The 14,456-nt window shown below is 53.1% G+C and overlaps 3 protein-coding genes across 3 annotated transcripts; all 3 read left to right on the forward strand.

Annotated features, from left to right (window-relative positions):
• Positions 1-17: 17 nt before the first annotated feature.
• BDZ99DRAFT_526570 (SGNH hydrolase) lies at positions 18-1,401 on the forward strand (the record flags this gene model as incomplete). The annotated part of the gene is made up of 6 exons (XM_033726147.1): positions 18-80; positions 386-485; positions 558-597; positions 651-729; positions 781-1,180; positions 1,235-1,401. The coding sequence occupies 6 exons, from the start codon at positions 18-20 to the stop codon at positions 1,399-1,401; spliced, it is 849 nt and encodes a 282-aa protein (XP_033570613.1).
• A 1,390-nt stretch (positions 1,402-2,791) lies between these two features.
• BDZ99DRAFT_453402 (UCH-domain-containing protein) lies at positions 2,792-11,272 on the forward strand (the record flags this gene model as incomplete). Its single annotated transcript, XM_033718327.1, has 7 exons — positions 2,792-2,996; positions 3,049-4,611; positions 5,525-6,447; positions 6,529-6,745; positions 6,799-7,749; positions 7,799-10,072; positions 10,127-11,272. The coding sequence occupies 7 exons, from the start codon at positions 2,792-2,794 to the stop codon at positions 10,927-10,929; spliced, it is 6,936 nt and encodes a 2,311-aa protein (XP_033570614.1). The 3' UTR covers positions 10,930-11,272.
• Positions 11,273-12,199: 927 nt separating this feature from the next.
• BDZ99DRAFT_168467 (uncharacterized protein) lies at positions 12,200-14,366 on the forward strand. Its single transcript, XM_033712940.1, has 3 exons — positions 12,200-12,290; positions 12,348-13,759; positions 13,814-14,366. The coding sequence occupies exons 2-3, from the start codon at positions 12,396-12,398 to the stop codon at positions 14,046-14,048; spliced, it is 1,599 nt and encodes a 532-aa protein (XP_033570615.1). The 5' UTR covers positions 12,200-12,290; positions 12,348-12,395; the 3' UTR covers positions 14,049-14,366.
• The last annotated feature ends 90 nt before the right edge of the window (positions 14,367-14,456 follow it).

The following is a 14,456-nucleotide window of genomic DNA, read 5'->3' on the forward strand; positions in this document are numbered from 1 at the left end:
GTCTGGCTTTTCCAGAGATGTCTGGCTTTTCCAGAGCTCCCCGCCAAGAGCGGTGGAGGAACGGCGCTCCTGTGACCTCGGTGGGCTTACGAGGGCACGCGGGTGACTGGCGTCACTTTCGAAGCCGATTTAATGCAGGGTCCAGCTATCAAACCCGCACCGCCGTGCTCCTCTGCTAGTCCGGGTTGCTTTATTCGACTTCCCGCGGTGCAGCTAGGGCGGCTACATATGTCCCTTGCCGCAGAACCCGCCTCGACGGGAGTTCTGCTATCACTCAAATAGTGTGCCACCCGCTTCTAGCCATAACACCGCCTAGGAAAGAGCGATGGTATGGTATAGAACCACAGCCGTGATATACTATTCACAACTAACATCTAACTGGCAGGGTATCCAGTACGACCAATTCCTTCTGTTCGGCGACTCCATCACCCAGCAATCCGGGAATCAAGACCGCGGCTTTGGATTTGCTCCTGCTTTGCAAGATGGTGCGTGACTTGAAGCATCCGGTCGCGGTAGCGATCGTTGATACTTTGCATGCGGCCCGGCTAATGAAGCAGCCTACATCCGCCGTCTTGATGTCGTAAACAGAGGGCTGAGGTATGAAGGATCAACCTGAAAAAAGGCCGCACAAGGTGCTGATTCGACGGCAGCGGTTACAACACAGACCAGGCTCTGAAGGTGTTGACTTCTATCATCCCAACTCCAGAACAGGCTCGAGTTCGGTTTCTGGTACCGTGCCAAACCGGAGCCCACCCCCAGGAGTACTAACCAAATAAACAGATGGTATTCTTTGGAGCAAACGATGCCTCCCTAGCAGAAGCTCGGAATGGCCAACATGTCCCGCTTGCTACGTACAAGGAGAACCTAGCCAAGATTGTCACCCACGAAGCCGTGAAAGTCCACAACGCAAGAATCATACTCGTAGCACCGCCGCCAGTCAATGAGCACCTGATGCTGCCTGGCGACATCGCCAGGGGAATGGAGAAATGCTCGAGGACTGCTGTTACTACAAGAACATACGCCCGGGCCGTCTGTGATCTCGGCAAAGAGCTTGATATCCCAGTGCTAGACCTGTGGACTGCTTTCATGTCTACGACTGGCTGGAAGATCGAGGACCCTGACATTCCGGGTGGCCTGCACCTCCCGGAAAACTCCGCATTGGTAGACTTTCTCCACGATGGTGAGTCGAGCGTAGATTAGAGGTGGGTTGAATAGCTGACATCGAAACTACTAGGTCTACATTTCAATCCGCCGGGATACCAGATCCTGTTCGATGAGCTGATGAAGCTAATCTCTGTTCATTGGCCGGATCAGATGCCAAGAGAGCTTCCATTTCTCCTGCCAATGTGGAACGATTTTGCCGCATGGGATGCATTCGAGAAGTCCTCGACGGGTGTATGAGTCCTGGAGATATATATTGAATGTTCGCGTTTCGGAAATTAGGGTGCTAATAGCGTGAAGCTGAAGTTTCTTTTCGTTTCTGAGTAGAGCGTAATGCTCAGACATGAGCTGCGAGGGAGTAGAAGTCCTGTTCGCCAAGCTAAGGCCGAGATCGAAGTCCACAAGAACTGTATCTTGTGTCTTCTGCGTGTAGCCAGGCTTCTCATCCTCCGTAAGTAAAACAGCCGGAGTGAGACGGCTCTGAATAGCACATGTACCGTGTCTCGTCACAGATATCTGCACACTTCTCTCCCACCACTTGTGGTGCCTCATAGTATTTTCAGAATTCCAGTTTAGGCGGAAGGCCTACCTTTTAGATATCTGGTAAGCTCGTTAGGCCACCCCAAGCAGTGGCAGGGGAGTGTACATAGATTGAAACTGTGATCCGTCCTTCTGGATTTCTGAAATACCATGACACTCTACAAGCGGTGGTAGAGGAGTGTGCGGATGTCTATGACCACTTACTGTATTACGTTTCCAAGCTGATTCACCGTGATGTGCTCGTTGTTCGAACTAAGGAAGCAACGGGTGAGATTGACGACCTCAAGCAAGGGAGAGGCGACCGAGATGAAGGAACATGATGGAGATCAGTAGCGAATACCGCATAATGCAGTCTATATAATCGAATAATAGATGTAATAGATATAATATTAGCATTTATATGTTGGTACGACCGAACGGGTGTTCTCGCCGCAGCCTTGGAAGCACGGGGTGGATCTGGAGGATCTGCAGCTAAGCCAGATCGGACTCCCTCGATGAAGTGGATGCATCAACCTCGCTGTTTCACGTAACACTCACTCCCATGTCGTCCTCTTGATTTGACGCATGTTTCCTCTCCCAAGTCCTCTTTGAACGGAAATCCCACACGGCTTGCCCCATCAAGGATCCACACCAAACTCCTTCCGCAAACACTCCAAGACCCCTCGCTCGCCGCAATCACCGCGACCTACCATCTTCTGATTGCCGTCCTCTGTCGAGATTCCAGGCCTCTACTCGCTGAGCCTACATCCACCTGCCTTCATAGCCCCGCCAAACCGCTCACATCTCCTGCTCAAGCTCGTTCATTGCCTACGAAGACCTCCGCCACCGTGATCAAGCTCCGCAATCGACACGACCACCGCGCTCTCCCCCAGGCGCTACACCGCTCCGACCCGCACGTTGCCCCGCTCGGCGGTCGAAACCCATAGTTTTGTTGCAAAGTTGGTGGACCACAAGTCTTGGAAGTTGTGGTAGTCGACGGCCCTGCCGTTCGCTGGGCTTCGGCGACGGTGGCGTGAAGGGCGAGGCTCGTTCGGCATTGATATTGAGGCATCAGTGGCTCCTACCCACTGAGTAATGCGTAGCTCTTGTTATGGATCCTCAGAGCGCCTCCTTCACCCCTCGAGACGATATCTGGCGCATGCAGAACGATATGATTCGCGTTCAACAAAATCAAGTAGACCTCTCTGAACGTCTATCGCGTGTTGAACGACGACAAGACGAAGATGCTAGAGTCAAGTCGGTTTGGGGGACTTCTTCGCCATTTCCTTCTGTCCTAAGCGGTACCCCTCAGCAGGGTGAGTCTCTATCGTCTTTTTGAGCTACAGTAATAGCTAACGTAAATTCTAGGCCCGTTGCACCATCCTCCTCCAGAGGCGTTCTCCAATTTCGACGACGATCGGAGCAACATTATTGGAAGCCTTCAACTTGACGCTGATGACGAGCCGCGACGCATGGGCGCATCGTCTCGCGCAGCCAGTGTTCGGTTCGATGAGACTGCCAACCAGGGCCACTGGGCACATGCCTCGAGGTCTTCCCTAGAGTTGATACCCCGTACAGGCAGTGGTATGGGTGGTCATCCTATGACTGAGAGGAGCTACTCGCACAAGTCTGATGGTCGACAAAGCTCTACTGGTCACTCGGTTTACTCCGCAACCTCTGGGCGTGCAAACAGCCTTGGCCTGGACACTGGATATGGTCTTGGTAACTCTGGCATCTCGCCGTTGGACCCTCCTGGACTTGCGCCAGGGCTATTTGTTCTCGGAACTGTGCCCGCAATCATTCGCTGCTGGCTCGATACGAACTTTAAACACGATACTCTCCTCTACGCTGCCGTGTGTAGCGGTTCATACACCTCGTCACTGGACAGGCGTTTGATCAACCGTCTGGGATTCGGCGAGCGGATAACCGAACACGAGGACGGAACACGAAAGATTAAACTCGTCGTCTACCTGCCCGAAGCTGTCCCGTCCACAGCATCATCTCGGTCAAGTAGCCCTGTACCTCAAGTCCCATCTCTGAATGTCACTTTCACTGTTTTTGAAGGTCACGAAAAGGGTGATGGAAAGCCCATCCAAATCTTCTTCGGGAGTGACATGCTCCGTTACCACAATGCCGACCTTCTTCTCTCCTCAAACAGGCTCACGCTGTTTGACGATGAGGGCAGCAAATTACAGATTCCCTTGGTACGGCCAGAGGACGAGCGCACTTTCAAGTCACTCTTTGTGTCTAGTGCGACGCCCGACTACCCCAAGCATGCTAAGGAAGTAGAAGAAGTCATGGTCTCTACTCAAATGGAGCCTCCGGCGCTTCTTGAACACCAAGCTTCCATAAACAATCAGCACGCCGCTCCAGCGCCTGCAAGATCAAACGGTGCTGCTAGTATCGTGGATTCAGATGATGGTGCCTCTACTGGGCGCAGAAGCCTTGACCAACGACCCTTGATCGGAATCGTGACCGCACGGACCGAATCCAAGGAAAGCGATGACTTCAACTCAGCAGCCGGTAGTGCTCTCCGCTCCAGTACCTCGCCAGCAATCTGGAGCAACTGGAGACGCGACAGTGAGAAGACCAACTCAATGGACTGGGCCAACGCGAGCAAGAGTGCGGCCTCCACCTATCAACGGAAGGATACCGGTATTAAGGTGCTGAAACCGATAAAGCCTGGAGCTCGTACTGCCTCATCTAGCAACATCCACTCTCCATCTCCAGTCACGGGGCAGTCTCGCTTCTTTGACGAGGGGCGTCGGAGGACGAGCACCACGTCCGGCAGCGATGTTCATGATCCACAGCTGAAGAGATCAGTATCGGGTGAAAAGGCGCCGTCAGTGTCGAAGGATAACCAGCCCGCCCTCTCAAAGCCGCGATCGGCGAACCCTGTGGGTGGTGCATCGGCTTTTGCGTGGCTCAACAGTGGTGGCCATTCGAAATGATGCGTGCTAACTGCCCTAGGGATAACTTCTTACTAAGTTCATGCATTCGTTCTCTCTTGTATCATCAAAGCTCTCGGCAGAGACAGGCCTGCTTTCTCAAATCGGGGACGTGGGAGTTCTCTGCCTGCAATCTTGGCTGCGGCCGGGCTCTAACATGCTCAACGAGCATTGCGATTCTATGGGTGCATCGCATATGGGGGACTCGGAAGGGCGTGGGATACGTCTCGGCTGACGATATCGGGTGCTGAACAGTACCAGGGTCTTTGGCCCCGTTTCTGTTCTGCGTCTTCACCGCTATTATAGCAAGGTCACGACTATGTAGAAACGAACATGGCGTGTTCCCATTTTGCTTCCCCTCTAGCTACCTGTTGAGTGAAGATGGCGTCGCCAACGTGACTGATACTGATGCTGATGTAGATGCTAGAAAGTTGTAAGGATATATTTCAGGGGATATTCACCCTTGCAGAGAAACTCACTGTGCGCATATGGATGTACCGTGGCCGACTTCCACCGAAGTTCAGGGAGGTCCAAATATAGCATCATGGAGAGGAACACGTGAATATTGGCTGTACCAACCACGTCCACCCGGAACGCGAAAACGCGTCCCCGATACGTATCTAGATTACACTGTGCCCGGACGTGGCGGTGGCGGAACTACATAGGTACATTTTTATCTCACTGTCGCCTCATGGGGCAACTGATCCATAAGCAAACACGGCTGCAACCTGCCCGCTCATAGTCAAGCAGGCGTAGGCAGCTGTCTCGCAGCACGGAGTCACTCACATTCACCCTGCTGATTGCCTGGCAAAGTCGCCTTGCTGTCGGCAGCCTTGCGCGGAGCAGCGGGCGATCTGTGGTTGGTGACTTTGGCGAGCCCGGCAAGTTTTGGGCAGGGCTGAGTCCGTCCACGGCATGTAACCAGCTGCGCTTTTTCACGACCACATCAACCTCAGGTACAACTTCACTGCCGGCTCCCCTATGCGCTACGCCTTCCACACGCCCTCTCGCACCCAGCCATTCGCTTGCTGTCCCGGCGTCACGCGTTCCCTTTCATTGCACCGTTCTGCCGCCCTCGGAGCTTCATAAGCTCCCAGGCTGGCTGCCTCTCTTCACGACGGCTTCCATAAAGGCACCGGCCAAGAAGCGCAAGATAGCACCCACCGGACCCCCCGACACCGAGCCGCGTATCGACCACAATCTGCCTACCTCACTGAATGACGTTCCAGGGCTGACCTCGCCACGATCGTCCCCGCACCCTTCCTCCGCTGCCTTACGGACTTCAGCCTCCCCTCCGCGGTACATACCACCACACCTGCACGAGGAAGTCCTCGAAGCATCACAAGACGCTGGAAACCAGCCTCGAGACACCACAGCCACCGGTGCTAGCTCCCCGAGTGACGCTTACTCTCGCATGACGTTGGAAGGTGGTGATTCTAGCTCGAACATGACCCAGGGCCGGCGGGACTCTACTGCATCTACTCTTTCGCGGAGCACCGAACCCTCCTCCCAGCCATCTATTCGACTCCCGCCGCGCTCATCTTCGCCAGCAAAGAGACCGGCATCTGACATGGAGGACGGTGGGAAGGAAGCCATGGACATTGACACGCTCACGACCACCGGATATGGTGACCAAGGGGCCGTGCAACACAGCCCTCGTGCCGCAAAACCTCCCCCAGTGCCAGCCAGATCGAACCTTGGTGACCAGAAGAACACGCGGGCGGCCTCTGTCGAAATGACTGATGACACTCTCAATGGTGTAAGCGCCGCGAGCTCGGACACGGCTTCAGTTTCCAACCATGAATCAACTGCGACAAGCGTTTCTACTACAAGTTGCGCCCAGCCATCCTCCCCCGCCACAGAAACCGCTCGCGACGAGACATCCGATTTCGGCGTCAAGACTTTGCCCGCTCCACCGAGCATAGATGACCAGGTCGCAAAAGTGTATGAACTTGTTCAGCAACCACTCGTAGAAGGCCAGGAAGGTTACATAGTTTCCAGTAAATGGCTTGAACGCGTGATGGCGCGGGCGGCAGACGCTACGCCTGGCCAATTCGACAAGTCTGCCACAGAAGGGGAAATTGGGCCAGTCGATAACTCGGCACTCGTTGATGAAAGTATGTTGCCAGCGTGTCGTTTGCCGTGGTTTTGAGATACTGACTGGGTATAGGTTATTTTGAGGATGAGCTTACTGATGAGCGTGGCGAACCGTTTGTGCGCCTGAAACTCGGAGTGGACATGGCCAAGGACTTCGAAGTCGTCCCCTCCAAGGCCTGGGACTTGATTGTGTCCTGGTACACAATCAAGGACGGCACGCCGACGATTCGAAGATATGCACACAATACAGCGCCACCGGAGGCGCTGGAGAACTTGCAATACGAGCTCAACCCCCCTATCTTCACTATCCGCAAACTCCGGAAAGAGTGCTCGACCCAAAAGCCTCAAGAGGCCCCAGTCATAAGCCCAAGGATTGTTGCAAGTCGTAGCGAATCCTATCAAGGCTTCCTTCGTAGTGCCAAGTCAAAAGCCAGCATAGACATGAACACCAAAGTGCGAGTCTGGCGATTACTAGCACCAGCACAGCAAGTCGCTCCAGCAGAGCCTCGGTCAACTCCTTCCGGAATCCTGACACCTGAGTCTTCCAGGAATGGGTCGCCAAATCCTAATCCAACACGCATTCCACTGTTAGTGGATTTCGCGGAATTTGAAGCCTATGACGATGCGCAATGCGAGAAGATATCGGGGAATGACGAGACCGCCAATAAAAATTACAACGGTCACCTCAATTTACAGACTATTGGTCTTGCCGAGGATCAGGTCCTCATCTTAGAGGAGCAGATTGGAGGTCCTGCTGGTGGAGAGTTTCCTTCTGACAGCACTAAGAAGCCCACAATCAAGAATGGTATCCTGGGCAAGAGCAACGCTGGGAGATCACGCAACAAAGGTGCCGACAGTGGTAGAGGAAGTCCTGCTCCTGGTGGGCCTATTACAAGAGGGAGAACACGTAGAGACGGCCGGACAAGAGGCTCCGTCGGTTTAACTAACCTTGGAAATACCTGCTACATGAACTCAGCACTACAGTGCATCCGAAGCGTGGAAGAGTTAACCTTGTACTTCCTTGGTAAGCCCATAGCATGGCGATCGTGAATCACCTACTAACAAGAAGGTAGAGCAAAAGTACAAGGACGACCTGAACCCGGGCAATCCCCTAGGCCATGGCGGAGCGATAGCAAAGAATTATGCCGGTTTACTTGCGGCTGTTTACGATGACACTGGTCTCTCGACGTTCACCCCGAAGAATTTCAAGTATGCTGTGGGGAGGGCTCAGCCGCTGTTCTCTGGCTACGGGCAGCAGGACTCTCAAGAATTCCTCAGTTTCTTGGTCGATGGCCTTCATGAAGATCTAAACAGAATCTTAAAAAAGCCATACGTAGAGAACCCCGAGTCCGATGACGCGACCGTCAATGACCCCGCGGCTATTCGTGCCCTCGGCGAGAAATTTAGGGAAATACACCACGCCCGCAATGATTCTGTTGCCATGGACCTCTTCAACGGCTTCTACAAGAACACCATGGTGTGCCCTGACTGCTCTAAAGTCAGCATCACATTCGATCCGTTCTCTCTACTTACCCTTCAACTGCCCATCGAAAACACCTGGCAACATACTATTACTTTAGCCCCTCTGCACGGTCAGCCAGTCCAAATCGATGTCGACCTGGATAAGAATGGAACCATCCGGACGCTCAAAGAATTTGTGGCGAGGCGTATTCCTGGTCTCAAATGGAATCGTCTCATGTGCGCAGAGATTTACAGTCACAAGTTCTACCGCACGTTCGAGGACAGTAAAACCATAGCAGAATCCAACATTCAGAGTCGTGACGATATCGTCATGTACGAGCTAGACGCCGCGCCCACGAATTTTCCTCCGCCGCCAAAGAAGAAGAGCAAAGGATATCGATCAATGGTGTCTTGGAATAACTTTTCTGATGACGAAATCCCGGATTCTGATTCACCCCTCGCGGACCGCATGATTGTGCCAGTATTCCACCGCGTGCAGAATAACAACACGTACTCGAACTCCATGAGTCTCAAACTATGGCCATCGTATATCTTGATCACCCGGGAAGAAGGGAGAGATTACGACTCCATTCTCCGAAAGATCATTGCTAAAGTTGCGACCATGACTACTCGCCCTATTCTAACAGAGCTTGGGGGTAGCTATGGCCCCTTTGATGAGTCGCGAAATGCATCAGACACTGTTATTACCACAGAAGACGATGCCTCGTCAAATGTGGACCCGAGGGTACAAGATGGATCCATCGAAGGAGAGGGAGACATGGTCGGCATTACTGTCGACGAGCCCGTTGAAACCCCGGTCGACCAAGCCATGGAAGAGAGCGCTACTATAGAAGCTTCACGTCAACTTCCAGACGTTCTTCAGCCTGGAAGCTTTATCCCGCCAGACTTCCGTAACCTGTTCCGGATGAAGTATGCCAATGCAAGCAAGGAACTTCTCCCTACTGGTTGGCACGCTGTCGAACCACAGAAGAACTATGCGACTATTGAGTCACGAGTCCGCATCCCGAAAAGCCGGAGGTCGTCGATGGATTCGACTGAAGATGTGCAGCCTTCATCTTCGGGCGAAGAGGCGGATGACACCATCCAGTTCTCTGCCACTGCACAAGATTCCTTTGATCATGCAGACCAGAGCAGTGATGAGGAGCTACCATCCGTGGAAACCTTCACACGATCTGATCGGCGCAACAATTACAAAAAGTCCAAGCGTGGTACGAAGAAGAACAAGTTCACCACGTACTCCAAGAAGGGCAAGGGTCGCTTCATTGATCAGCCTATCTATCAGAACTCGGAGCCTGAAGCAGATGAAGACCCTGCTCTGATTCGCCTTGGCGAGGCTATCGTACTGGACTGGCTCCCCGCAACTTTCAATGCTCTATTCGAGGGAACTAACGAAGAGGAACTACGTGGACAGGACACATGGAAAGTAATGGGGACCCTTGACGACCCTGAATTGAAACAGACAAAGGCCCAGCGAGCAGCACGCAGAAAGAACGGCGTCACTCTACAAGAGTGCTTCGCGGAAACCTCGAAAGGTGAGATTCTGTCTGAAGAAAATGCCTGGTACTGCAGTCGTTGCAAGGAGCTACGGCGTGCAAGCAAGACGTTGGAGATTTGGACTCTTCCCGACATCCTTGTCGTGCATCTCAAACGCTTCAGTGCCAATCGTGGCTTCCGTGACAAGATAGACGTCCTTGTCGACTTTCCTATCGAAGGGTTAGACCTCAGCAAGCGCGTCGGTTTGCCAGAAGACAAAGAGACTGTCTACGATCTCTTTGCCGTCGACAATCACTATGGTGGTCTCGGGGGCGGTCATTACACTGCGTTTGCCCAGAACTTCTATGATAAGGAGTGGTACGAATACAATGGTAAGATGTGCCTAGAAAGCTCGATTGCTGCTACCTACTAATCACGACCAATAGACTCTTCTGTCAGCCGACGTAAAGATCCAGCCAGTGTCGTAACTCCTGCGGCATATCTCCTATTCTACCGTCGTCGCTCGGCTTCCCCTTTAGGCCCTCCCTATTTGCAAAAGGTAGTCGAGGCAGCCTACGCTCCAAACTCTGAGGAAGCCCCCGAAGATGGCTCCCAGGCGAACTCGCGCCAAGGTTCCCGATCACCGGCGGGAAACGGCTTGCGCCTCGACGGCTTGTCCCGCAATGGGTCGTCGAGCGCTGGAATAGGAGCCGGAGCGGGTCTCCTGCTGCGCGGCGGTGGTTTGGCCTCGGCAGCAGGGAAGGAAGCCGGGAACCATCGCGGGACCGAGATTCAGGAGGAGGATGAAAACACGGACGTGGACCTCGACGAGCCGCTCCCGGGTTATAACGACTCGGGCTACGAGGACGAGGACAACACACTCGTTGGCCTCGGCGGCTACAGCACCGAGCTGTGGAACTTTGCTGGCGTGCCTATTCAGGATCACGGCATGGGCGATGACGATGACATGGCGTCGAATGCGGCTATGGGCTCGAATGAAAGCGATGATCTGGGTGGCCGTATGCTGCAGGATTTTGGGGACGATATGAACCAGCACCCGGGCACGCCGCAGAGTGAGAACGATGAGGTGCCTGACTTGCTGCCGGAGGACCGGGAGATGATTCGAGGTCTGCCTATTCCTATCCCGACTCTAAATGTGCAAGGGACGGATTACGAGGACGACAAGGTGGCAGATGTCGTCTTGGACGATGTCAGTCCTAATTCTACCTCGCATGCGAAGTCGGACTGAGTGGGTGGTGATTGAGCTTCGGGTAGCTTTCTTCCCTTGCTCTCACCATCCGTCCCATTTTCCTCTTCTTACTTTGTTCTTCTTTCCCTAAAAGTATTGGTTCTGGTGCGTTCCTGCTACCTGTTGGGGCTGTGGATAGAGCAAGCGGGGTCTCCACTGTATTGCTTGTAGAGCTTCGCCTGCACCGCGGCGTCCTTGGGGTGGAGGGGTGTGATGGACGTGGCAGGCTGAGGATGGCATGAATGAGATGACTGATGGGGTTTGGCGGTTGGGTTGGTAGTAAATAGTGCTTGCATCGGTAATGGCGTACATAGGTTCTGGAGTCATGAATGATAGTTGGTACTCTTATGATGGGCTCTTCTGGCGTGTAGTGATGATGGATGGTGCTGCCCCTGAACGCAAAAGAGACAAAATGGGAACAGAAATAGAACACGATTTGAACCCAGTGCCTCGGGCATTCCGACGGCAACTCACATCGGGTCTCTCCTGGTTCTATCCGTAGCTCGCGCTGCCATGACGGTTGTTGTCGCTTGCGACTAGAAATGTTAAACAGCGAGTGCCCTTCATCGAGGCTAGCAGTATCCTCATGCGTTTCTTTACGAAGATATTCTATAGTAGCTGCTACACAGGCTCAAAAAGGACCGGATTAAAGGTAAAGTAAAGGACTTTCCGCGCATGAAGATGTACCTTTTCACTGCTGACGTTGTAATGCGTTCTCGTCTAACCGAATTAGGAGCTATCTTCGAGGTTACGCGGTTGGCGGATGCTCACCATTGCTTAGCCTTCTAGTGGCGACGACCATCAACCACACAATCATCTATTCATCAATTATGTACCCATGAACCACGAAACACTACTGCGGTAGTTAGGCTCTGCCTATCTTGACAAGCGATAGGGCTTACTTCGCAATTTCCATGGGCCCAATGCTTGCCTTTTGACACGGGGCTCCCTTGAACGCCGGACTGGGGCCACTGGACTCTGAATGAGGCTCGGGGCTCGATTGGTCTGTTTCCTGGACCCCATGCTGGCGAGTGCTCTACATAGTACAGACTATGGCTATGTCCGACGGATAGCTGCAGGTGGCTTTCCTGACAGGTTTGGTCGGCGAGGTAAGGCATGGAATACGTCATGCAGGACCAAATCTACAGCATCAAGGCAGATAGGGCACGCTGATGTGGAACTGCGCCGCCACCTGCTTTTGTGGCAATCTGCGGGCCTCCTTGACTTCTGATGACGGTCAGATCGCGCGAAGAACGCTTATCCGAAAGCTTGTCGCAAAGATTGTCGCATCACCGTGGACTCCTTCACTGATCCTCGCTTTCGCGACCGAGACTAGCCCGACGCCATGGTTGGGAGGGGAGGTAAAAAAAAGCCCTAAAGTAGCTACTATCTAATAAAATTAATAAATTCTATTTTAGGTCGGTCCAGAGGATGCAAGACATGTCGCCGGCGCAGAGTAAAATGCGATGAGATCCAAACCCGTCTGCACGCGTTGCCAAAACAGCGGATTTCCATGTGAGGGCTACCCCAAGGACCTAACATTCGTCGACGAAGGCAGCCGCTTCGCCTCCCAATCATCCACTCGGTCATCCAAGGCCGGCAGTCGCACGGGGGAGGTATCGAGCGTAGACGCGCCTTCACTGTCGCCGAAGGGCAGTCAGACTCCCAACGTGCAGCTAGCCATCAGCAAGCAACCCACACTATCACCTTTTCAGGATGAGATATGTCTGGCCTATTTGATTCGAACACTCTTCGGCGACAACCACAATTTTCCTCTCGCCTCGCATGTTTGGGATTCTGCCGTGGCTTCCACCGACTCGGCAAAGCTCGGCCAAACTGCTGTGAGCAGCCTCGCTACGACTTACTTTGGTCGAATGCATGGCAGCAACATGCAGCTCCTCCACCAAGGCCGTCGACTCTACGGTCAAGCAGTTCATCGATTAGCTCTTGAGATCTGCAAGCCCGAAGAAGCGTCGTTGAGTCAGCAGGTTATGCTTTCAGCCCTAGCATTCTACTACTATGAGATGGTCATGAACACGAGCGACATTGGCTGGGTAGAGCATGTTGGTGGCACTGGAAAGCTAATGGAGGTTCGAGGTCCGCGAAGACACCAATTCGCGCCAGATCACGATTACTTCCTCTACTTTCGACGAACTCTTATCGGACAGGCTTTCGTTACTAGAACAAGAACCTTTCTAGAAAGAGAAGAATGGAAGACAGTTCCTTGGGCAATGCAGCCAAATTCGAAGACGACGGAACATTTGATTCTCGACGTTTCTGCCAACGTACCCGGTCTCGCCGAAGATATGGACCGCCTGGAGCGGAATGGCCCAGTCGCAGCGCGCAACCCCCTTGGCCCAAACGAAGAGGAAACTCTGCGAGAATCTCTTCGGCATAAGCTGATTGACACGTTCGGGAGTCTCCTTGAGTGGCGCTTCAATTGGGAATCCACCTACCCGGACGTCGTTGCCGAAACAGTTTCCATGCCTCGGAGCAGTCTTGTGAGCAACCTCGAGCGGCCCAGATGCTTGGACAGAGTTTTCTATTACAACGATATCAAGCGCGCGGAAGAAATCCAACAATACCATCTAACTATGTTGTGGGTGCTTCAATTGGTCGTGCGGCTGCAAGACCCCTCAGTAACTCCATCCGCTTTTTCCCCATGGCCGCCACATCGTAGGCCCGACGCCAGCAATGCTCTCGCTCTACCCCACGATGAGATGACTACTCTTAATGTAGCTAGAGAGATAGCCCGTAGCACAGAGAACTTCACGCAACCGCAGCATCCCAGAAGACAATTGCTCAAGCTACTCGGGCCGCTACGAGGATGGTGAGTACTCCAAGCAAATCTCTTCGTGTCTATCTTGACTGACGTCGACACCAGTGTCTTGGTGTTTATGCTTTCAGCGCAGGCTGAGCAATATGAGTTGTCTTGGGTCAGCGGAGTGCTCTGCCGGATTGCAGACGAATTTGGATTCGATTTCTGCAAGCGGTTCGCTCAATTACCACCCCTTGGGTACTATCAGCCGAGCCAGAATGAGAGGGTGAGCGAAGGGGCTAGTACGTACACCTTTGCAGACCAGACAACTGGTTTTAGGCAAACCTTCCTGTCACAATAAAGCAGCATAGTGGTACAGCACTCCAGTGAGAGGTAATCAGGCGATTACTGGAGGGAATGTATGATGACTTGTTGGACCACCAGTGAAAATCGGTGACTTCAAATGCAGCTTTGCTCCAAGTAAGATCAAGATGCGATAGAATACTGCTAGCCAGTGCTCCAAGCCAATCGTGAGGTGGAGATTAGTTTCACAGGTTTAGACGATCCTTATAATAGCGTGCCGATTTCAAGAAAAAAAAGCGACGACATGGATCTACTTGTCATGGACGGGAATCTCAATGTTCCATCCCAGAGGCTGGAGGCTGAGCCAGCGCGTAACCGGAGCCGGCACTGAATATCGGGGGTATATTCTGTACAGGTCGCCGATTTAAACGGTCCCAGGGTTTGGGGGCGAAGACTAGCACCGCCT

This window comes from Mytilinidion resinicola, assembly GCF_010093595.1.
Source record: "Mytilinidion resinicola strain CBS 304.34 unplaced genomic scaffold BDZ99scaffold_26, whole genome shotgun sequence".
In the NCBI taxonomy this organism is placed as follows: domain Eukaryota; kingdom Fungi; phylum Ascomycota; class Dothideomycetes; order Mytilinidiales; family Mytilinidiaceae; genus Mytilinidion; species Mytilinidion resinicola.

Excerpts from the sequence above, each read along its gene's own strand:
- BDZ99DRAFT_168467 (XM_033712940.1), top strand. The coding sequence starts at position 12,396 with ATGAGATCCAAACCCGTCTGCACGCGTTGCCAAAACAGCGGATTTCCA. Across the intron at positions 13,760-13,813 it reads CTCGGGCCGCTACGAGGATG|TGTCTTGGTGTTTATGCTTT; the intron begins GTGAGTACTCCA and ends CGTCGACACCAG.